The 25,671-nt window shown below is 39.4% G+C and overlaps 1 protein-coding gene across 4 annotated transcripts in view; it reads left to right on the top strand.

Annotated features, from left to right (window-relative positions):
- DYSF (dysferlin) overlaps positions 1–23,514 on the top strand; it is a 112,200-nt gene extending 88,686 nt beyond the window's left edge. For 3 of the 4 annotated variants that reach the window (XM_072406680.1, XM_072406681.1, XM_072406679.1), the window contains 11 exons: positions 1,538–1,636; positions 3,285–3,413; positions 4,338–4,493; positions 5,431–5,522; positions 6,033–6,203; positions 7,102–7,244; positions 7,362–7,501; positions 8,231–8,319; positions 9,394–9,489; positions 11,229–11,370; positions 12,473–13,250. In XM_072406680.1, the coding sequence (XP_072262781.1) occupies positions 1,538–1,636; positions 3,285–3,413; positions 4,338–4,493; positions 5,431–5,522; positions 6,033–6,203; positions 7,102–7,244; positions 7,362–7,501; positions 8,231–8,319; positions 9,394–9,489; positions 11,229–11,370; positions 12,473–12,646 (1,431 nt within the window). In that variant the 3' untranslated portion in view covers positions 12,647–13,250. Of the gene's footprint in view, positions 1–552; positions 565–1,537; positions 1,637–3,284; positions 3,414–4,337; positions 4,494–5,430; positions 5,523–6,032; positions 6,204–7,101; positions 7,245–7,361; positions 7,502–8,230; positions 8,320–9,393; positions 9,490–11,228; positions 11,371–12,472; positions 13,251–15,154; positions 15,334–17,700; positions 17,811–18,085; positions 18,234–19,311 lie in introns of those variants that run through there. The other variant, XM_072406682.1, reaches the window with a different exon arrangement.
- The last annotated feature ends 2,157 nt before the right edge of the window (positions 23,515–25,671 follow it).

The following is a 25,671-nucleotide window of genomic DNA, read 5'->3' as shown; positions in this document are numbered from 1 at the left end:
CTGGTATGTTGGTCAGTGGTCTCTGCTGTATTCCCATGGGTCGGTAGGAGTTCCAGTATGCGGACATGTTGTGTATAGTGTGCTTTCCCCTTTAGGATGCACTGTCATGCAGCTTATGCCCACAGTGATAGAATTGTGCTCACATGTACCATTGTGAATGTTGTTGTCTTGTGCATTGAGGTTGAAAATTGACTCCATTGAAGATATTTGCAATTAATGTATGCTTAAATTTTAATAAATCTGGTTTTAGTCCTACCACCTTTTTTCTGTAAACCACAAAACAGCAACACCTCCTTCATATGTAATGGAGATGAAAAAAATAAGTTTGCACTGCAAATAAGTAAAGCAGGCTAGGATGATTGTGTGAAAGTGTTACTGGCAGGTTCACCAGGTAAAAATAATGGGAAAAAAGTTGGGATAGAAAAACATGCATCCACCACATCCAAGGACTGCTAAATTAAAATATATTGCATTTTTGTGTTTGAGTTTATACTTCTAAGAAACTACAATTCTGTAATGACCTAACCAACATCTTTTGTTTTATGGCTGCAGAAGATTCTCTGGGTAAGTGGGCAGTGAGGAGACCTTCTATAATATTGCCAGCTGTAGGCCATCTTTAAATAAATGTAATTTATAATAAAGCAATATTTAAAATAATTTCTATCAACTGTGTTTATTAATAATTATTATTATTACAGTATTTATATAGCACCAACATATTACGCAGTGCTGTACATTTAAAGGGGCGAATGGCTGGCTGAACCCAGAAATTCAATAAGCCTCTCTTTGATTTTCTCCATGACGTCAGTGTGATGGATTTCTGTGGATTACTAAAACCAACATTATTATTTCATGAATCTACTTCAACATTTCTCACATTTTAGTGCAGAAGTTTACAATTACTGCCTGGTGATATTGCTGATAGGCAGGTTGGAGGGATTTCCATTAATGTCTTTATTATTATTATTATTATTAATAATAATAATAATAAACAGAATTTATATAGCGCCAACATATTACGCAGCACTGTACATTAAATAGGGGTTGCAAATGACAGACGAATGCAGACAGTGATACAGGAGGAGAGGACCCTGCCCAGAAGAGCTTACAATCTAGGAGGTGGGGGAAGTAACAGACAATAGGAGGGGAGATATGAAGTGGTGGGAAGTAGTGATGGTTTCAAAAGACAGAAGAAGACGGTTGGGCAAGTTTGAGGAAATGGCTGTGAGTGCTCTTTTAAATGAGTAGAAAGTAGGAGCAAGCCGAATAGGACGAGGAAGACCATTCCAGAGAGTCTTGAGCTCAATGCTAGTTCCAAAATTCATCAGTAAAGGGATTAGGTGCTGCGGTATAACCATACCTTGTACAGGGGTCTCAAAATAAACCTTCATTGCCAAGGTTCTATAAAACACAAAGAATAAAAATTTCCAAGGCCACATGTTTGGCATCTTTTGGACATCCAGGAGCACCAAGTTAAAGTTGGTCATCCTTTTTGCTGCTATAATGCTAAAAGTTTATTTTTTATCTTGTTCACCAGGAAGAAGAGTTTATCGACTGGTGGAGCAAGTTCTATGCATCCATTGGTGAGAAGGACAAGTGTGGCACTTATTTGGAAAGAGGCTTCGACACATTACAGGTAACAAATCGCTTGGCCAAACTAGCCAATGACTCCACAGAAAAATGATCCTTGAAGAAAGCATTCACCTTCTCCTCCTATACAGTGCAGCAAAATGGCAGCAGGGATACAATGGCAAAACCTTGGTTGATCCAATGACAAAGCAACCTTGTAGGAATGGATGAATGTTCTCTCTGCTACCTTAGTAAACCCATCTCTGGTGAATTGCCACCAGTGACAAATCCAGGTAGCAGATGTTACCCTGGATTATGCCTCTATAACAGGGGTGTCAAAGGGGTGTCATACCCCACTAACAAATTTACCAGATCGTCCAACCACACCGGGGACTCCATACCTTAGATGGGTCCCCCCCCAACATAACTATCAACAAAAAACACACTCCCCCCGAGGACCTCAACTACCACAACAGCCCTATACCTTCATAGCGCCCAAAACAAAACAAAATGGGGAGGGAGGGAGGGAAAGCTTTACCCTTCCTGCTGTCCCTCGTGAAAAAAGACTCTATTTCCTCTTCCTGACCTTTTTATCTCCTATTGCCCCCTCCTATCATTCCCTACCTGCGTCCCTTCCCCCCCTCCCCTTTTCCTCTCTCTCCCGCATGTGCCCCTTCTTAATAATTAACCCTCGGCTGTCTCCCCACCTGTCTACTCAGCTGGCCTTCCACTATACTCCTTTCTCTCCTATGCTCCAGGCCTCCCTTTCTGCATAGAAAATGTGTAGAAAGGAAAGGGCCTAATTATTACATTGTTACTAACATCTCATTTGTAGCCAGGTTTACTTGATCCTTACAGCATTTGCTCCAGAGTAAGAATTACCATAGTATGTGAAATTTGCTATACATTAAATTTTATGCAGGCATTTCACAAAGGGTAACTATATTTTTGTTTTTGTTCAGTAGGAAAAGATTAGAAGACCTTCCAGGTTTTGAATGCTGTGTCCCCGATAAGTATAGGGTGTCCCATTATTAGGGTCTGACCTTATTTGTTTTGGTGATCATGGTTACAGGCACAGAATATAATGTAGTATTCAAAAATGTTCAGCTGTTTTACAAAAGAGGAGGAGAAGGTAAATCAGTGAAGACTTTCATGTGTCCAAGATGTGAAGAGGACACTCAATGTTACCCCGACCGCAAAAAAAAAAAATTGTTGCTTGCTAAAAGCAAACAACCTAAAAGATCCAGAGACTGATTCCAGTTCTCTTTGTTATGCAGCAGAGCTGTACTGGGTCCCAAGCGCTGGCCTTTTCTTTCCCAGTGATGCTCTTCCCAAAAGTATGCATAGAAATCATCATATCACCTATTCAGAGCACAGTAGGCACTTTGAAGCCCATCAACCAAGCACTTTCATACCTCTCCCCCGCCACTCTTTATTTCATAGCAGCTACCACCAAATGCCTTGTGTTGCATGGTGTCAGGGCAATAATACCAGACCCTCTGTGCTTACCAGAGAGAGAAGGTGAAAGTTAAAGACTTGAGAATAGTATATTTTTACCCGATAATACCTGATTTAAAAACAAAATGTAAATTCATGCCCTGGTATGTTAGCCTTGTGAATTGAGCTCCTTCTCCTTCACAATCCCAACCTTTACATACATTGGTTGGCTATGGTTGTAAAAATTCTTGTATTATGAACTGATTCTCATCCTACAGGTTCTGGACACTGAATTAGAGAATATTGAAGACTATGAGGGTCTGTCAGACTTCTGTCGGACTTTCAAGCTCCATAGGGGGAGATCACAAGATGAAGCTGAGGACCCTTCTGTGGTTGGGGAGTTTAAGGTGAATAAAATATATATAGAACACTGGAGCAGCTGGAGGGGCTTTTATGAAAAAAACATACTTAAAAAAATTAAAGTTCGACTTTAGTTCCTTCTGCAATAAATCCCTTTTACCTGTCTGAACACTCTGGGTATCTGTACTTCTTTATTGCTGGAGAAATGAGTGATAAACTTCAACCGAAGACTAGCCAAGTACAAACTCCATGGGTTCTCCTTATAAAGCAGAGAATTTGACATTCCCTTAAACATTTCCTGGTGTGGAATCTTCCAGGTCCATGTGTTTCTATGGCTGTAATAAGTCAATGTCGGATTCACTGTTTTATAAATAGACCTCCATGTGTTTACTATCGTCCAGCACACCAGAGATATCTCATATACAACAGGAAGAAATATGACATTCTTGGTTTATTTCGTTACCTTGATCTACATATGGTGACAATTACAACTTCCCTTGGTATCTATCTTTAATATTGTGACTTGCCTGCAAGATTTGGCCCTAATTATCTAAATACTGTGCACTAATGAATCAAACCCTGTTTAGGAAAGAATTTTAATTAACTTGTTCATAAACAAGTTCTTAAACAAGATCTTGCTGCCGTTATGTGCTGTAGAGTCAAACCACATGACACCCACAAAATATGACAATCAAATATTTTGCTACTGGCTCTAAACTCTGCATAGGCCACCCAGCCATCAGTTGCATGAAAAATGTCCAGCGATGAAAAAATGGCCTCAACTCAACCCAATTTTGTAAATTATTTCAGTGACGAACTTTTCCTTGTGATCCGCTTCACTGCCCTATGCCTGATCATTAGAACTCATAGACATAGTTTATTACTTTTCACTGATTAGATCTAAAATGCTTTGGATTTAACTATATGGTTTTGTAAAAATGGTTTATATTTTTTTTCTGCTGCATACTTAGGGATCCTTTAAGATATACACTCTTCCTGATGACCCGTCGGTCCCAATGCCACCACGACAGTTCCGTCAGCTGCCAGCAAAAGGGTTACAAGAGTGTCTGGTCAGGGTCTACATTGTCCGAGCATTTGGCCTGCAACCCAAAGATTCCAATGGCAAGGTAAGCTGTAACATGTGTGGATGCACAAGAGAAGGTACCACCTACCAAAATGTCTTTCCCCATTATTTTCTCACTCCCCTTTTTTTTTTTCTTTTTCTCCCCTTCCCTGTCTTTTCTTTCTCTCCCTCCCCATCTTCTCCTCCTTTTTATCTTCTTTGCTTTTACTCTGCCCATCTTCATTTTTTCTCCTTCCTCTTCATCTTTTCCTCAAATTCCAACAAGCTTTTAGCAAGACCTAATATACTTTATTATTGCTAATATAAATGAGGAATATTGGTTTGGTAAACTTTTTTTGGAATATGCCCCAGGCATTATCAGGAGGAGAAAAGCATAGGAGGAGAAAAAGTGGAGTTGGGCTTTAAATATGTAAATATAAAAGATGACATATTATTATCAGGTTTACTGTTGGGAGTTTCCTTTGGCTTTACAATCAATTGTTAACAATTTGCATTAAGAGAGACCACTAAGTTTTTTGGCTGGAGGACATTCAGCATCATCTAGCCAAAATTGAATCAGTGTGTTATTCCATGTTTGGATTGGTTGATTCTTTTTGCACAACTATGCAGAATAATTAGAGCAAGAGCAAGCTCTCATATATATATATATATATATATATATATATATAAATATTTTTTTTCAGTATATATAAAATGAACTTAGGAGTCACTTTACACTTTTTAAAATAAGACTTCTACTTAGTAAGAGAAGGTACCACCTAATAAAAAGTCTTTCCCCATCTTCCTATTTCCCATCTTCTCCTCTATCCTCATCTTTTTCTTTTTCTCTCTCTTCCCATCTTGTTATTAAAACAAGTTATTGTTCTCCCTTGTGTGTTCTAATAATGGTTGGTTTTGCAACATATAGTGTGAAAAAAAGTAGTATATTATTAGCCGGTATTGTTAATGATAGCCTAAACATCTTCAAATCTGCTTTCTAGTGTGACCCCTATGTCAAGATTACTGCCGGGAAGAAGTCAATAAATGATCAGGAGAATTACATCCCCTGCACACTGGAGCCCGTGTTTGGAAAGTAAGTATAACATTCTGCATGGGTAAAATAGAATGCAAGTTAAATGTTTTTCAGTTTTAGATGGTTTCCAAATGTCTGGGTCCATACTAATGTGGCCATTTAGACAATAAATGGCTATAACTTGTTGCTTTTTCTATATAATGGGAAAAGGTTCTGAACTTCCCTATAAGTTTTTCATTTCAGACTTAGATTTCATCAATAGGAAACTTGCCTGTTTTTCAGAGAAAAACCCAACCAAGGTTTTTAACTATTCTACCCCCTCACCCTCCACCCTCTGCTTTCACTATAAAGTGACTGCCAATCAGGAGTTAGAACTACTACAATTGGAAAAAAGTACAGTTAATATAAAGTTTTCTTTTAGTTCCCTTTCAAGGGCCTTTTAGTTATGTGCTTCCAGTGATGTGACAACCATGCTGCACTGCTTTGTGTTCAGAGCAGTGTTGTCTCCCTTTAAGCTGTGGCTGTCTGCATAACAGTGCGATGAGAAAATATTTTCTTTTGTGTTTACAGGATGTTTGAACTGACCCTCACTCTTCCACTGGAGAAAGACCTGAAGGTCACTCTGTATGACTACGATGTGATGTCCAAAGATGAGAAGATCGGAGAGACAGTCATTGACCTAGAGAATCGCTTTCTCTCCAAATACGGGGCTCAGTGTGGCCTTCCTCAGTCTTACTGCATGCAAGTACACTAACTCTGATCTATTAAGGGGAGAACTTTATTAAGCAGACCCATTATAAATCAAAATTCAGCCTATAAAGGCCCACAAAATTAATGGAAATATGAATGAAATAAATGCCATGGCCAGTCAGCTGCTCTGTATGTACAATGACTTCCCAATAAAAAGAGCCTTGCTGTAGGGTTTTCTGGTCAAGACTACATTTTGCTTAGGCTTCCGGTGGGTAAATGGAAATAGGTGTTCCCATTGGCTGACAATTAGCAAGCTGCTCCAGCTAGTATCTCATTCATGACATGGTTAATAGGCAACAAGGAGTGGTAGCCGCTCCATAGCATTACCATCCATCTAAACTCAGCCTTAGAGTGGCAAGTAAGCATCTGGTCAGATGGATAGTCGGTTGCCGTTCCGTGACTAACTTGACACAGTGTGCAAATCTATGTTTAGATTGGTAGATTCTACTTACCTAGCCACACAGATATATAAAAGCAAATCATGCTTCATACAAAGTGAGCCTAGGAGCTTTTAAAAAAGATTCTTGCCCAGTAGGAGAAAGCACCACCTACCACAAGGTCCAATGGCCAACTGCTTTTCACTAGGAGAGCCTTGGGGCCATTAAGGTCACTCCAAGTGAACTTTGTCAGTGCAATAGCTGAGATACACCAGCACTTAATAACAAAAGTAAACCCATTTCTGTTAGATGCACTTCAAAAATGTATTTTGATAAAGAAAATATAGGCCTTTGTTTTAGGTGAATTTTTTTTTAGAAAAATTTGAATGTCTAGAATAGGTAACAGGTTCTCTCATTAGATTCCCAATTGCCAATGCTGCCTAAATGTTGAGATTTGGTGAGTGAATTATTTTTCCTATACATATGAGTGACTAGTCGCTTATTCATCTCAGATCAGGACCGAACCAGTGGAGGGACCAGTTACGGCCATCTCAGCTCCTTCATATTTTTGCCAAACAGCGTAACTTCAAACCTCCCGTCTACAAAACCAACAAGATTGTCTTCCACAGCCATGAGTACAGTCTGTCCAACCTTGGTGAGTCTTCATGGAGGACCAATGATGATCATTCGTAAACAGGAGCCTCAGAGATCCAGTCTCTATAAAAAAAAAACTGCATATTACACTTTTACACTATTTTTCTTTCTCTAACAGATGACAGTAAATTCCCCAATCCACATCTGGGACCTCCTGAGGAGCGCCTGGCTTTGCACGTCCTGCGCAAACAGGGTCTGGTCTTCGAGCATGTGGAAACAAGATCGCTCTATAGCCCCCTGCAGCCTGACATAGAACAGGTAGGAGATCTGTATTGTAGGTGCAATACCACTGCAGACACCCTGCTAGAGACAGGAGGGTCAGGTAAGCCATGCGTAAGTAGTTTGCACAGACTTATCTCTAGGTTGGTAGCCTTGTACAAGCACAGTGCAGCAGGGGGGATTTATTATAAGGTGATAACAATGGCCTCACCTGCCAAGCATCACTTACATTTACTTATGTGTTATAATTAGTTTTTTATTTGTCCTCATCCCATCAATCCTCATTCTCAATAATGGAGGAATACAAACATAGGCTTAAAGATTTTTAACTTTAAAGTGTATCTGTGTGCAATTGCCGAAAAAGTACATCTTTCCAGCACAGTTTTATCCCTTTAAACATGTTGTATTGAAACAACCTGCCGGTAATCAAGTCAGCTCCTAATTTACTGTGTCTGATAAATAGAGGCTGCTAAGCCCCCAAAACACTTTAAATACTCGTGTGACTTACTGGCCAATAAGGTCCAACTTGGTTCAATAAAACATTGGTTTTCAATCTTTTGACCATTATTTAGTATACATGAATGGAAGAAATGGATGCCCACCTTTATAGAACTTACTTACACGACTCCCCATTTCATATTTTGTTTTTTTTCCCCAAGTAGTATTACGTTTTTTCATCCATGTTACCAGGACAGCATCTTTTAGAAACTGTTTTGTGGTTCTTTAATGACCTTGCCTTCACAGTTTGTACTTTTATTGCAATTCTAGGGAAGGTTGCAGATGTGGGTAGATGTGTTCCCCAAGTCTCTGGGACCTCCAGGGCCACCTTTTAACATCACTCCAAGGAAAGCAAAAAGGTGAGGTTTATAATGTAGCCTTAGTAAACCCGCAGGAAGGTCTGTGCTGATTTACCAAGAACAATTACCCATGGACACAGTTTTAAGGTCATCTTAAAAGCTTCAATGAATAACATTTGTTCCACAATAATAAAACAGCATGAATGACCTAAAGCTCATAACTCAATTTATTTGTACCAAACACAATAGGTTTATTTATTTAAGCTCTCCAAGACTAAACTATCATGTATAAACTATCATGGGAGGACCTGGGATCAATGGAGAAGTTATTTGCTATTAGTTGGCAAATGTTTTCCATGCCGGATGAGATCCATTTCAGGTTTGATGGATCCCCAGGGTTCTCTCATGATAGTCTATCTTCTCCAGTCATAAAGAGCTTTAAAAAATCAGACCCAAAGTTAAAACTAACCAACAACTGGGGCACCTAACAACCAACCAGAGGGCGTAAAAAAACAAACTTGAAGGCGAACCGCAGTATGGACAGACTTATGTTAGCAACTCCTTAAGGTCGAGACGACTGGGTTGGGAAGAGATGATTTACAGTGAAATAGTTGTCCCATTTGAAAATTGGACCTTAGTCTTTGACCTCCTCCAGATTTTTTAATCCCATTTAGCCCTCCAAGAGGTAAATATCCCCCTCATATGAATCAGGTTTACTGTCCCTCTTCCTTTAGGATTACTTTGTTATTGGAACACTGCAGAGTATTGCCAAAGAAAGGCCAAGCGGTCCATCTAGTCTGACGTATTTTACATTTGTATTACCGTTTTTGGGTGTAGGTCTATGTTTGCCCAAAGCATGTTTAAATTTACCTTCAGTTGGCTGACTTCCTACTTCTGCTGGAAGTGTATTCCTATCATCACCACTCTTTTTCAGTAAAATAATACATTCTTGGTGATTCTGGGTTCTAGGGGAAAACAAAATAGAAAAAAAAGCATCCAACTTGAGGGACCAATTGGACCACAGGACAACTTTATCTATCCATTACTCTTCTGGGTTTCTAAGTTTTAATATCACAGTTTGGCCATCAGACACAACCATAAAAGAGATTTCTTTAATTTCTCTCTCTCCTCCAGGTTCTTCTTGCGCTGCATTGTTTGGAATGCACGTGATGTTATTCTAGATGATGTTAGCATCACAGGGGAGAAAATGAGAGATATTTATGTGAAGAGGTAAGAAAGGCTTCCCTACTCTGTATCTAATATAATGTCAGAGATGTGAACAGTCTGTAGAACATCCCATTACATCTGTATCAGATTGCGCATTTTACAGTGCATATTAGAGGTTATCATCAGAATGAATTCTCCACCTACTACACTCACCTCTCTCCATTAAATCATAAAGGCCATGAAATACTTTTGCTCCAGAACCTCTTTTTCCATGGGTACAACTTGCTGACCCAACACTTACTCCATTTTCTACTATTTGTGTTTGCACTCACCCTTCGGTACTGCTTCCCCAGCCACTGTCATCCAAGGCACACACTGTCACAGCTTATTGATTCAGCACGGTTTCCTACTTATTATATAGTCCTATGGATGCATAATATGGTGATTGTTGCCTCTCTTACTTCTCCAGCCCAGGTGAATACGATAAAGATGATAGTTGGTATGAGAGCTCAAGAGGTGCTTGAGTGCTGGCAACGGGTGTGATCTGATTAACAGGGCTTGCATGAGTCCTCCATTTGGACAGGTAGATGACCAGAAGTCAGTTAATGGAAGATGCATGGGAGCAGAAGCCACAGTCAGGAGACTAAGGCTGCATACACATGTGCAATAATTGTTGTTGGAAAGGATCTTTCACGATCCTTTCTAACCACTAACAACTGCATGATGCATGAACTAGTGCTGTACATACAACACCGTTCTGCTCTATGGAGAGGGGAGGGGGAGAATGACGGAGCGGAACCCCGCCGCGTGCTCTCCCCCTTCACTTCAATTAAGATTGTTTGTCGTCCGTCGTCCATGGATCTGCCAGGACGGTTGTTTGGACGATGGACGCTGTACACATGCCAGAGTCTTGTCCAATATCGTCCCTGAGCCAATTATCGGACGAGAACCATTGGACGTACGTAGCCTAAGGCAGCCTAAAATAGGTAGCAAGGTCAATAACATGTAAGCAACGTGCTACAAAACAGTAAGCAGCAGCAGTTAAGGTGAGAAGGTCAAGGTCAGTAATGGGATACCAGAGATCCAAAATACAAATAGAAAAATAATCCAAAAGGCAGTTCGGTAATGCAGGCTTCATCTATGCAATGCAAAGTTTGTGTCAGGCAAGAAGACAGCTGAAGACCACTTGGACTGGAACCACTGAAATGCTGAACCCTAAATACAAAAGCCTGCTTGATATGCTGAGCACTGATGCACATCTATGTGTGTGCACCGCATGAAGCATATACATGAACATGCCAGACTTGCATTGAGATGCACATACAGGTGCGCCATGTGCAAAACTATCATTCATCCTCTTACAATACTCTTCTGTCACACAAATCAACTTAAATACAGTTTAACAAATAGGCACTGCTTCAATGTCTTCATTATATATCTTGTTTTCGGTTTCACTATGCAAGTATATGTATACATACTGTATATGTATGATTATCATTCATATTATACAATAAGGGATGATGGTGATATATAACTCACAAATAAAAACTAAAGCTATGGTCAACTAAGCTCCACAATATCCTCCCAGTTTACCTACAAATATTCCAAGTGGCCTTGAATTCTCCCATGAAACATACTGAACTGCTTTATATAAACCAGGTAATGGTATATACATATATTTTACCACGTAGCTTTTCTAAAAATGGCACCCTTATATGAAAGCCAAGGCTTTACTTTGGTAACATGTTGTATTGCTTGTAGTGAGGACATCTAACGATCTCTACCCTTCCTCCCTCCCACAGGTGGATGATCGGCCATGAAGAGCATAAACAGAAAACGGATGTGCATTACAGATCTATGGGTGGTGAAGGCAACTTTAACTGGAGGTTTGTCTTCCCCTTCGACTATGTCCCTGCCGAGCAGGTCTGCATAGTGTCTAAGAAGGTAAGAGCAGCCCCAAAAGTACGAACATTACTAAAGACATGCTGTGTAAAAGCAAGTGGCAAAGGCAAAGTGTCTGGGTGTTGGCAGCCAACCCTGGCATCTAATCGCTGCAAACCACTGCAAGCAGCCATTGCAAACTAATTTGCGTAAATGTGGAATCGGCTCCCTCAGGAAGTAGTTTCAGCAACTATTATAGATTGCTTGAAGGAAAAGCTGAATGATTTCTAGAAGCACAGAAAATAACTGGGGATTAAGGCTTTAAAGTAAAGATAACAGAGACTGGTGATCCAGGGAACATCTGATTTCCTCATGGAATCAGGAAGGAATTTTTTTTCCCTGTTGAAGCAAATTGTACCAGGGTTTTTTTTGCCTTCCTCTGGACCAACTATGTCTTATAGGGTTTTATATCTGGGATATGTTTATTTCCCTAGTGGTTGAACTTGATGGACTTTTTGTCAACCTGACCTACTATGTAACTATGTAACAATGATATAATTGTTCAAACTCAACTTGTAAGTGACGGCAGCAACATTATAAGCATTGTAATATAAAGACAGAGGGATCAGTTCCATGTGTTAGGTTTCACACAGTGCAGAAAATAAAATTGTGGTTCCCTTTTCTTTATATGAACCTCTCTCTGTACATCAGCCAGGTGATGATAAAAAATGGCAGCAGATATCTAACACTTCGTAATTTTCATGAATGCAAAAGATCAGTTATTGGTTAATTTTTACTCTCACGTTGGATGGTTTGGGATGAAAAGTTCATGTACAAGGATATTCATGTTAATCCATATCCAGAGACAGTGGTTGGAAGCTGCTCTTCTGCTCCCTGAACAATGTACAGGTGTTAAGTAAACTATAAAATGTGCGATATGCCCAAAAGTGTGTGAACATCCACCAGGTCAGATATCTTCCCATTGGTGCACACTGTAATGTAATGTGAGCTGAGGATATAGTAATTATAGCAAGCGTTAAAATATGAAAGTTATTCCAAGGGTTCGTTAATGCTAAAAAGAAAAAACTAGATTATATAGTAGATATCATCTATTGACACATAATCTTATCATATTCACATATCTTTCCCTATATATTTCCTGCAGGAACATTTCTGGAGTTTGGACAAGTCTGAAAATAAAGTTCCTCCAAACCTCATGATACAGGTCTGGGACAACGACAAGTTCTCCTTTGATGATTACTTGGGTAAGATGTTGGTAAAAAATTGTTTTAACAAAGCTGTTCTTAGCCAAGAATCAGTTAAAACATATTCTCTCTAAAAAGGGGATGAAGAGAAATAAAGGCGTAATTCCCCACTTAGTCATCCCCAGAAGACATTTTTCTATTGGAACGTTTCCCCCACACTTTGAATCTCCAGTCTCTTCCTCTCCTCTTGACTGGGTCTGATTTATTAAAGTTCTCCCAGACTGGAGAACATAGGCTCATCATGGCTCATCATGATAGGCTTATCATGGGATAATGTTAACTCAGAAAACTTGAAATGGAACTAGTCCAAGATTAAAAATATTTGACAACTAAATGCAAATGATTTTATAGAAACTTACTGGATCACCCAGGTTCCTCAATGATAATCTATCTTCTCCAGTCTTGGAGAGATGTAATAAATCAGGCTCATAGAGTGCAGACCTTCTGTGCAGCCACCATCAGGTAAGTAATCTGGGCAGGTGTAAGAGGCATGGGCAGGCAGATGTGTGCTGATAACAGCAACTTAAAGAGATTCTCATGGAGTCCTATAGCTCCCAGCTAAGAGTTTGCACAGTGCTGATCACCAGATAAAAAACATAAAAAAGTCATTAAGTAAAACTACTTATGTAAACCTACACAAGCTTTCCAGGATACTTAAAGCGTACCTAAACTCAGAAAGTTCACTTTACATAAAAGGGTAGACAACTTGTGTTGAGTAACAATCCTGTTGTTTGTTTTTGTGCAACACCCTTGTGATCGAGAATGAATGGGAGCGCAAAGCCTCCTGGATACCTACGTCACGGCTCTTGGGTGCTCTTTCTGTGCATGTCCAAGCATCTCTGACATGCGCATAAGGAGCTTTTTCGTGCAAAGAGAAAAATTTGCCAATCTAACGCATGCACAGTGAGATCGACAAATTCTTTTTCCATCTTACGTCACATCCGATCTCGCTCCTGGGTCGGGTGACGAAGGATGAAAAACCAGAAAAAAGAGAAGATGATGGCGCGCCCGGAAAGACGGCTCACGGACAGATGCCGGGACGACGTGGGACCGATGCAAGACACCTCCATATGGATCGGACTTCTCTGCGGGATTGTAGGTGCGGATTTGTTTTTTTTAAGGCACTTTTCAGTTTAGTTCCTCTTTAAATTTGTATTTAGAGTTCACTTAACTTTAATAAATTGTAACCATTGCCTTGTTTAATGGTAGGTCAGAGTTTTCCTCTACGGTATATATGTCCTTGTATTCGTAGAATTTGTAGAATTTTAGGGAAAAGGACAAGATTGTGTTCTACATTAAGCGTTTTACATGGTCAAGTGTTCCAGAAAGACATCAGATAGTTTATTCTAACAGTGGGCAGAGGAGATCCGTGTTATTGAGAGAGGCTCCAGAGCTGACTGCCGTGTGGCTTTGTTGACAGAAGCCCCTTTAATGGCTCGGCCAACTTTCTCCATTTTTTGACCACGACCGACCGTAAAAAAGACAGACATTTTTATGGGGAGCCGAGCATCTGGAATATGTACAGCAGCTTCTGTGAAATTCATTTGAGCCTCTACCAAACGGCAATCAGTGAAGAAACAATACTGATGCTTCAATCCAAACCGGGATGATTGTAATTGAGATTTTTGCAAACAAACTCCCAATTATTTATTGTTTCAATATTGTCAAGTCCGTGACTATAGAAAAAACCCAACTGGCAATATCGGCTGCAGGGGAGTTGTGTAAATTAAAGGAGACATTGATGCCAGCCTTGTCAGCACTTCCATCAAACTGATTGCTAAGCGGGAGGTTCTGGGTTCATTGCTACCTACTGATTAGGATGAGGCCTGCAATGAGAAAAACTGCAGCTTCAGCATTTCCCTCTATGGGCGACATTTATACGTTTGTAAAGAATGGACGATTCTCATATGGTTTTAAATTCAAACTCTCTGGGGACTCCTGGAAAAATTGATGAACCAATGGCAAATTGGGTGGCATAGGGATAATCTGTACAGTGTGTTGCAAGGAAGTGACATTTTTATTAGTTTGGCATTCACAGTTGCTTGCTGATTGAAATGGGAAAGAATTGGTTATGCTATTAACAACATGTTAACAACGTTTTCAGGAAGCTAATGTAACAAAATGGTAATTAATACCTGCCTTGCTATCTCTGTCTCAGATCTTCACTTGCTTTGGGCAGCCCTCAAAATGATGTTACCCATAAGAGCCATGGTCTTGTAATCAGTACCCCCTGGCATTCCATTATATATAATATAAATAATTTGTATTTATCTAACCATCTCAAAAGAACAGACTCGTGAACAACATTATATTATTTATTAGCATTATTTATACTAGTTGGTACCACTGGCAGTTTTAGGATCCCGTATGTTTTGGCTAAACTCTGCTTTGGAACCTGTTTATTATCAGTGGTGGTCTAATATTGACATCCGATGAGATGCACTAAGCAGCATTGAGTTTAAATGTTAAAGATCACACAATATATACAAGTATACTTCATTCTGGGAAGAACAATTTAGGAGGAAATTAGGGTAGCAGAACCTTGCTGGTTGAATATAAATAAACAGAATTTTCTTTTTTAGGTTCGGTTCAGCTGGATCTCAACCGCATGCCGAGACCAGCCAAGACAGCCGAGAAGTGTAGCATGGAATTGCTGGACGAGTCGGAGGCTCCAGATCGCTGGGTTTCGCTGTTTGAGCAGAAGACGGTGAAGGGTTGGTGGCCTTGTGTGGGCCAGGAAAATGACAAAAAGATTCTTGCTGTAAGGATCACTACTATTTATGTGAAAATAAATAGATTAAAGCCCAACTCTTAGCTTCATTCTCATCCTCAGATTGCCCCCTTCTTTCATTCTTTTCATTTTTTGCTATTTCTTTTTTATACCTAAATTTTCTAGATTTCTTCAGGGCGATGATTCAGTGCTGTAGGGTCCTTTTTTTCTTTTTTCCTATTGATGCAAACATTCTTCATGCCAGTGCTGGTCTCTGCATAAGTAGATTGTTAATGGAAGTATGCCATATGGCAGGCCATTGGGATAAGAGGAACATGGTCCTTAAGTCCTCAGTGTTCAGTGACACTTGGTATCAATTAGGCCAAAAAGCTGAGCCATTAGCCCTGAAAAAACAACAAAACATATTTTGATTTATTATTGCTGTGGTCCTACTGGGTGCCATTTCAGTTAATTGTGCATTAAGTGGCTTTAAAGACCAACTCTGTTTTCTAGCTTCCCGTGGTCCAGTCCCATAATTGATAGGGTCCTTATAATTTTCTTTTTTTTCTTTTTATGATGTTTTCAGCAGTCTTGTGATACCAGGATAAATTGATGACACTTCACAAGGGACTTGTCCTCATATCCTGGGATCACAATAGTAAATTAAAAGGTGTTTGCTGTTGTTTATGCTGGGGAGAAGTTGAACTGCTTTTTCATTTTAACAAGATTTAGGTAATGTTTTGTTAATAATTCCTAATGCTTTCCTAATTGGCTTAATAATTCCTAATGCTTTCCTATGCAGCAATTGCTGGACCCTGAAAATACTGGTCTGCAATGCTGATCCATCTAATACTTCCAATATCTATCATGGGTACATTTGTATATTTGAAGTTTCCGATGCTCTGACCAGCTTGATTCCGATTAGGGAGCTAGAAATGTACATATTGTGGGATTGTTTGAAATATGGATGTGGAAATATTAAGTTGTATAATACACTGTGGGTGTATGAGGCTCTGTCAATCATCTTGTGTTTTTCCTTGGATGGATGTTTTCCTGGGCGGCTGCACAATGCAAAGTTTTTCTCCAGCATCATGACTGCGCGCACCTCTGTTCAGTGTTACGCCATGATGGATTCTGATCACTGTTTACCTTTGTGGTCTATGCCTGGCTTCTGTCAGACACATTTTCCCTCCATTCTTGGTGTTCCTAACCAGAAAAATATACCCTGGCTTTTTCTTATACCACCCCCGGGTGCCAAGTCATTCCCATTGCCTTGTCTTCCCTATCCCAATTTCATCTTAATTCTTAGTTCCCATCACCATTGATGCTCTCTAGCCTTCTGTGATGTTTCTATAAATGCGGTCTCTTTGTTAAAGCACTCAGTGATATTTACATATAGCTAGAGCCTTGTTGGCCCTGGCTTGTCTTGGATATCTTGCTGCTCCAATTTCCAGCTCTGTCCCTGCACACCTGGAATATTTGGGTGTTCTTGCCAAACTTTACTTGTTCCAGTTCTTCCTTTTATATTCTCCATAATAGAAAATAAATATTAGAGCAGAGACAGGGGGAGCGCTTATGGCTTGGAAACCCTAGCTGTGTCATTTAGCTGATAAATTCTAAAGCCTTCACTCCCCACTAACATTGCATAAAATGAAAAAATACAGGTTCAACCATTGCTGCTGGACAGAGGGGTTTTAAATCAGACAAATCCACAGGTGGGCTACCAGCGCCCATATTGTGTGTTTGAGCTGGTTGAAAAAAGTTGACAAATCTGTGTAGGTAAACTTTAGGGAAAGACTCACAGTTCCAAAGAACACAACAGTAATCCATTTGCTGTATAAACATCAAGTTTGCTTTTTCCTCACCTTTGTAGCAGTTCTTTGCAGCATTTGGGATTCTTTTGGGAAAGAAAATGTCAAAGAACACATGTGCTTTAATGTCAGGTCCCAGCAGCACATCACCTTTCACTCACTTGCTACTCCATTTTTCTGGATATTTTAGGACCCCTCCAATTACTCTTCTGGAGCTGGGTGATTGGTCTAGTGCTGTCACATGGGGTGAGGAGCCAGATAGCCCTATGTAATTTTTGATATATATAAAGCATTCAGGGGGTAGACAGATGCCACATCCCAATTAGAATATAATATCACTTAGTGATTTCCGGTAATTTTGAACTAGAAATTAGACTTCAGCTCCCAAAGAATTCTTCTCATTTCCTAGGACTTAACAGATCTGGGAAAGAAGTATAAGATTACGTTTAAGTGTTTTGGTGTGAATGGCCCATTAGATAAATAAGATAATAGCCATCTCAAAATATTACGTAAAAAATAGTTTCCCTGATCACTAAGGAACCATAGTAGCACTAGCTCTATTGTGTCACATGAGATCATACCGATTTTTCCTTTCTGTCCATTACAGGGAAAGCTGGAATTAACATTAGAGATTATCAATGAACAAGAAAATGATGAAAGGCCAGCCGGTATGGGACGTGAAGAGCCAAACATGAACCCTAAATTGGAAGACCCTAAGTAAGTTAACCCTGCCCATGAGGAGCAGGCATTTGTATTTCTCTAAAAGGAACACATTCCCAGGATCTCTTCATGTGAAAAACATTTTTAAGTGAATCTTTTACTGCCTTCTTACACCATTGTATTTAATTTAATGTCTGCACCATTTGATGCTTTTTACGTTTTCTTTTTTAGTAGATTTTTTATACACTTGTATTTATTACATTTGTTGTACACTAGGATGTTTATAATTACAGTAGATTCTGCAAGGTAACCTAAGAATGTTTGATTCTCAGGCGTCCAGAGACTTCTTTCCTCTGGTTCACATCTCCATACAAGACTCTGAGATACATCCTCTGGAGAAGATACAAGTGTCTCATCCTGGTCCTTCTGATTGCTTTTATCCTACTGCTCTTCCTGGGAATATTCCTTTACTCTTTCCCGGTAAGATTCAAAGGCAATATATTGATTGTGGTTATACACACCTTCTGTGCACCATACTGACCAAAGAAAAATATACACTTGTTATGAAAGAAGTATGGAAGCTGCCGTTGCTCACATCCCTTCTGGAAACACTTGTTGCCTGGTTGTGTTTGCCTTCAGTTTTCCCAAAGACCCAGACAATGGGCCTGATTTATTAAGCTTCTCCGAGGCTGGAGAGGATACACTTTCATCAGTGGAGCTGGGTGAAACAACAAACCTGGAATAGATTTCTTCAAAGTCATTTGGTATTTGATAGCAAGTGTTTTGAATACTGGACAAGATCTATTCCAGGTTTGCTGGATCACCCAACTTCATTGATCTAAGTGTATGCTCTCTAGGCTTGAAGAGCTTTAATAAATCAGTCAGTAATATGGAAAATCGGGAAAAAAAAATTCCTTGTTTATGACAATGACTAAAAGTATGAATATAAAGCAACACTATGTCAGCCAGACAAATAGAATTTCAGACTAACTTCCACATTTTTATTATGAAAAGTAGAGAATGATCAACCAAAGCATTACCTGATTGCAATGTTCCCCCCATGGGGTGGGATATTAGGCAGCAGGTGAACAGTCAGTTATTGAAGTGATGGGTTGAAAGCGCAAAAAAGGGCCAATGTAAGGAGCTGAGCCACTAACAAAGGTAAAATTGTGATGGCTAAAAGGTTTCCCAGTTTCAGAGAGAAAGAAATGGAATGAAATACCAATACAGCTGATGGATAAGGATGCTTGAAATTCCCTCCTATGGTGTTGTACCAAGTGTTTCCAAGGCTGGATATTGCCACCTGGCTTTCCACAGCCATAGCCTTCCCTCATGAACCCATTACATGCCATTATGGGCAGCCTTGATTAGGCCTTGACCAGCCTTGGAATCCCATTGAAAGGTCCAACCAGTAGGTATTTGGTGCCTTTGGTTCCGCTTAGCTGTCCTCTTAACATACCTGATTGATAGGGATTCCAAGCAGGATGGGTGTTGAGAGTTTCCACCATTATCTGAAAGTTCTTATTGTGAAACTAATTGTCTTGTTCTTCTCTTGCAGAATTATGCTGCTATGAAATTGGTGAAGCCATACAGTTAGGGAACGAACGGGCTGATGAAAAACCTGCCAAGTGCATCCTGAAGCCTCCATCCACTGGCAGTGCTGTGTACTGTATAGTCCATAAAGGCCACTCTGCCAAAGACGTTCCTGTATATCAACCTGCATTTCTGCTAGTGCGCCAAGTAATTTAATGCGCTGCATGCAGGTGTGTTGCGAAGGTGCATTGGGGTGCCATTTATATTTAATGGCACCCCAGTCCACCAGTACACATAAACTGGAACAGTGCTGTAAATGGGCCCTAAGAGGTAAATCCCACATGGGATATTTGGATTGTGTTTGGAGTCTGTGAGACTGATTGACCTTCTTAGATCCCTTGGAAACTCCTACAAGGTGAGCTTCCTGCAATAACGCTCACTTCTTTACCCCTCCACCATGAAAGCTTGTGGCTCCCTTGGGTTGTTTGCAATTCTCTTGTTGCATCTAAAAACTCATTACAGGTACAGCAGAGTGCAGAGCTGCAATCTCTCCATTAAATCCTATATCTGGGTATGAACAAACCTTAGTAAAGTTCAAAATCCAAATTTCCATGCAAAAAGCGTTACTTTTTTTGCATGGAAATTTATTTTACTTTGTAGCCTATAATTCTTAGGCATAACTCACCGAAATATGTCCAATATTAATTAAATTTAACAATAAAGTTTAAATAAAAAAATACAAACATCTGCTAAAAAATAATTAAAAAAATAGATAAACATGTAATGTAAGTGTACAGTAGCATACATAATATATATATATATATATATATATATATATATATATATAGTTTTTATATAATATATATATTATATTATATAAAAATATTAATTATATAAGAAATATATATATTATATGAAAATTTCTTTGTATTGGACTCAATACCCCTATTTTGTAATGAATCCAATGCAAAATGATTTGAATTTCCTGCCGATCCGCCCGCCCGCACCAATGCATGCACCAACGTCACCAGGAAACCCCAGAGATTGTCTCTGCATTGCACAGCTGATGATCAAAGATGTCCCCAGAACCTGCAGAGACCAGCAGGACACCAGGGGATGACAACAGAGCAAGGTAAGTGGGTTTTTTTTTAGGTTTAAGCTACCCCGAGTGTGACTCGGGATTACCGCTATTTGCAGGTAAAATCAGTCACACTGAATACCGCTAGGGGGGTTATAGTTCTCCAAGGCTGGAGAGAATACACTTTCATCAGTGAAGCTGGGTAATCCAGCAAACCTGGAATGAATTTCCTAAAAGTCATTATTTGTTAGCAAATGTTTTCAATCCTGGACCAGATCCATTTCATATTTGCTGGATCACCCAGCTTCACTGATGAAAGTGTATTCTCTCAGCCTTGGATAACGTTAATAAATCAGGGCCAAGGACTTTGTATTTATATAGCCCCCAACTCTTTAAGGCTACATCTTGTAATTTGCCTCTGCAGTACCAGAGAAAAAAAAATTTTAGTTGAAATGAAGCCAGTTTGTTTGAATATATTGATCTGGAACTGCGTCTAGGGTGTATTCACACTGAGTGAAACAAATCTTTGAGTAGCTGAAACCTAGTGATTCACCTTAACATTTCTGTGCAATATGTTTGGTATGATGAGGGCTGTGTTAACACCGAGCACTTATCGGGAATAATCTATAGAAGTGTTTTCTAACCACAGTTCCATGGAACCTTATGGTTCCTCCAGAGGCTGCCGGGGGTTCCTTGAGCAATTTGTACCTCTCAGGTCACTGACATTAATGATCATCCAATACCAGCCCATCTCTGCACATCTGATTTCAGATACAGGCCTAGACATTGCACAGCCCCAAACCTCTTCTGTTTAATGAAACAAACACCACTAAGCGTTATTTGTATCCAGAACTGGCAGAAGAGAACAGCTTTAAAAAGAAGGATGTCTGTTTCATGATAATGAAGTCACAGTTTCTCAGCTAGAAACATGAAAATGTTGGAAATACAGACTTTGGTAATCCTCTGTGTATTTGATACACTGGTAATGATAACAGCTCCAGACTCTTGCTGATTTCAGAAACTTTGCATCCCCAGCTCTCTGCTGAACTGTAGGTTTATAGGCTTCTGAAATTCCAATTTTATACCTACTGCAGTGACTGCTTATGTTACAACTATGGCAGCACAAATATGTCAAATAAGGATACCGGGGATGCCTCTGGGGATACCACCGGGGATGCCTCTGGGGATACCACCGGGGATGCCTCTGGGGATACCACCGGGGATGCCTCTGGGAATACCACCGAGATGCCAAGGCTTCTCTTAACTCTGTTGTACTTCACTGAGCTGTTGTCAGGTATTCTGACAAATGACACGGCTGGCTGTAATATTCTAAGAACATTCAGTCCTAACATAAAACAGAACATTCACTAAAATGTCTTCCTGAATAACCAGGAACGGAAGGGAAAATAACTTTGAATAAAAATAACTTGAAAATAACACAGCAGTGTTCACACGGATCTCAAGACTTCCAATCAGTTCCATTCACACAACTCCAAATGATTTATAGATAGCCCTAGACTTAACATGCGAATGTTGCTTGATTCACACAGGATAATTATACAAGCACTTATTGAATCGCTATGCAAACTGCTTTTATAGTATCAGCATTGGAATCCAGCAAGCTGCTAATTTGCTTATTGTTATCCCAGACTCAGGAAATCTATGGGATCTGTATATAAAACAGTGAATTTGACATTCACTAAACATTCTTTGGTGAAGAATCCTTCAGATCCTTGTGTATTCAACTGCATTGATTGATTCTACACTATAGAATATTTGGTGAATACCAGATTCACACCTTTATAAGGGGATCCTTTCTTACAATTGCTTTAAAGATGAATGTTTAGAGGTTGCTTACCAACTGAATAGCCCTCTACATATAAAGAATCCTTAAAGGGTCAGTCCATCCAAAACATGTTTTTATTTCAGGTGAATGCTTAATAAACTCTGTCACCAGGAACAAATATCTTTCCATAAGATTTTATAGGAATTTAACATATTCTATGCACTTGTAAAAGCCTCTGATGTGTAGCATATCTTGGATGTAATGCCAGCAGCCAATCAGCAAACACTTTGTAGTATTCTCCCTTTGCTCCTCCCCTGACAGTCCATAAAAGGTTGTATACAGAAGTGAGGGGAGGTGCAGAGGAGCTGGGTCAGCATAAAAATTATTTAGAATAGTAGGGGGTTGTGACATGCAGGGAAGTAGAGGTCTGTGTTAGGGAAGATTTAGAACCCATTTTATTGCCTCCTACTAGATGTTCCAATTTCGCGAGATTAGGATATTCTAAGTCAGAATATTTTTAATGAGCAAATCTGTCCACATATATATTAAGGCTCAGCCAAACCAGCCAGTGGATAATGACAGTTGTCATTGTGTTCCATTCTGAGATGGGTATGATTTGGTCTCAAAAATAATTCACTTGGAACAATTGGACTACCACTGCTGCCTACGTCTTTATTTATGGTTTATATATACTGTTACTGAAATATCCCCTTCGGGTGGACTGACCCCCACAGAAATTTGTATTACCCGTTTTTTATACTTTAAACACTAAGGGGTGCACTTATAAAAGATTCAGCTGAGATTTGGCCAAATTTGCATTCATTTGCATAGGGAATATACAGCATATAATGACCGCTGGGCTTCTCTGATAATTGGCCACTAGGTGGCAGAATGAGCCTTAGTTTTATTAAGCATTGAAGAGAGATCTGCATGGAGAATTGAATGGATCCGATCAAAAAAACGGCCAAACTGTTGACTGAAGAATTTATCAATACACCACTAAGAATTTTGTTGCAGCCACAAGAAGCCATTTTTTTCAGCATTTACAGAATCGCAAAGGACTGGTGGCCGAGCTATGTTTACAGTTTATATTTCACAGCAAGCTATCAGTATCCTACTTTATTAAAATGTTATTTTGTAATTCACATATCATTAGCCAAAGATATCCCCAATCTATTGGCCTTTACTTGCAGTATTTTCTGTTGATGTATTTCAACTCATTACGTGCCTTTGTTTCTTTGAGATTTACTATTTATCCTGTATGTTTCTTCATTTGTGATAGAAACACTTTATTATGCACTGAATATGCCTAAAGTTTTCATGTTACTGAAGAATGTGAATTTATTAAAGCAAGAAATATGTTACTAGTATGTCTTTTTATTCTGATATGTACTCGAATATAAACCAATCTAAAAATAAATTGGGATACACTCAAATATAAAACTAGGAAAAAATACACTCAAATAAAAAAATAATGGGCACAAAATGCAGCAGTCACTGCTAACATTGAAAACATAAATGCCATTAAAAAAATGTTAATAAATACATCACACACAAGGAATGTTTTTTTACAGGGGAAATAATTGAAATCACAATTTTTTCTCATTTTACAAGTTAAAGTATTTTGTTTCAGTTGGTTTTGATTGGTCATTTGCTCTTAATGCATTTTGTTGGCTACAAGTGATGGCACCGTGCTTCCATGTAAAATATGTATAAAATCCTAACAATATTCCAGACAGTAAGAGTTTGTTGCACACTTTACATGAGGACACAGTGCCATCTACTGGTGTGACCCGAGAGATTCTTTTTCCAAGTTCCAAATCTTGATTTATACTTGTGTATATTTGCTACTAAATCAGTCGTGTCAGTAACTGTATATTATCTCATTGTTGCCTTTAGGCTTCCCAACACAAATATTTACAAGCTAACCCCCCCCCCCCCCTCCACAATCCCACAGTGCTGCTCATAGTCCAGACAGTCAGGTCTAGCCTGGGTGGTGAATTTTGCTTTTAGGTTTTTTTTTATTAAGGGTGAATAAGGCTATTAAAAAGACTATTAAAAAGGCATGGGAAGCTGGGCATTGCCATGGAGGACAAGTACCATTGTACAAGATGTGGACAAGTTTCCCCCTTGGAAGAGGGGCTACAAGCACGCACCCCCTGTTACATGAATACCAGCCCACATTACACTTATCATCAAAGAGGGTGCTTTGGGAGGGCTTCTTTTACAAATAAACCTGGAAATGTAAGTGTAAGTATGGTGTTTTCCATCAGAGTATAAGTTAAAAAACCAAGGGATAGAATAAATAGAACAGCAACATCAATAGAACTTTTTGAAAAAACTTTTGCAAAATAAGTATTTACCTCTGGGATTACTTAGGGTCCAAGCTGCACTCCACCCTGAAAGAGGTTTCCAATTCTGCCTCTCCCTATTGAACTTAATACAGTTTTGCTTGGAATGCTATTTTTAATAAACCAGAATAAACCTTTGTTGTCTCTCCAGAAGTCATCCAATTGCTGTAAAATGAAATAACGGTAGAAGGCCAGAGGAACAATAACTCCAAAATAACTGTCACAGTTATATTCAGAAGACATTTTCATCTCCTTGGTATCGTCATAGAGAAGCCATTTCCAAATTAAACCTTGCGTTGAGTAGCAGTTATATATCATTATGTTGAATTACGTTCGCCTTGGGGCTGCAATAAACTCTTTAAGTCATGATCAAAAAAAAGTGGTTACCAGCCACAATCAGCAGGACATTTGAAGTTAAATAGAATTCAGTGGACTGTGTCTGGGATTCGAGAATATATAATAAAGTTTGGGGAGGCTTCTGTGTAGGGCCATTTGAGGTTAGGGGTAATAGTGTTCCATCATTTCATGGAACTGTCCACCCCCCTACAGCTATAATAGCCTCCACTCTTCTGGGAAAGCTTTCCACAAGATTTTGGAGGTTGTTTGTAGGAATTTGTGCCCTTTCAACCAAAAGAACCCTGCCTATCAATATGGCTAAATGCATTATAAGTGGGCCAGTAGGGTGGGGACCAGTGGGGTGCATATTTAAGATTTTGAAGCTGATATGATAAATATGCCTGGGCCGATTTTTTTCGTAAGGTCAGCTATGGGTGTTATATGAGGAAATCTGGCTCACAATTCCAGTTCTTCCCAAAAATGATCAGAAAGCCAGGACTACGCTCAGGCCATTCACGTTACTCCATACCTAACTCATTAAACTTTGTCTTTATGGAGCTGGCTTTGTACGCAGAGGTACAGTCATGTTGGAATTGAAAGAGGCCATGGCCAAAATGGTGCCACAAGGTTGGAAGAGCTCAATTGTCTAAAGTAACTTTGCATACTGTAATATTAAAATGACCATTCACTAGAAACACCTAAATCTAATAATTTGGAGGGGGAAGGGGGTTCCCTATACTTTTTTCTACTGTAGATAGTAAAAGTGCCCTGCAGACTAGGAAAGGGAGGGGACATTTTTGGTGCCAATCTGGTACTGGTAGAAATATGAATTTA

Source organism: Pyxicephalus adspersus, chromosome 3 (assembly GCF_032062135.1).
Source record: "Pyxicephalus adspersus chromosome 3, UCB_Pads_2.0, whole genome shotgun sequence".
Taxonomy (NCBI): Eukaryota; Metazoa; Chordata; class Amphibia; order Anura; family Pyxicephalidae; genus Pyxicephalus; species Pyxicephalus adspersus.
Note: the sequence above shows the minus strand (reverse complement) of the source record. Positions and strands in the feature narration are given on the sequence as shown.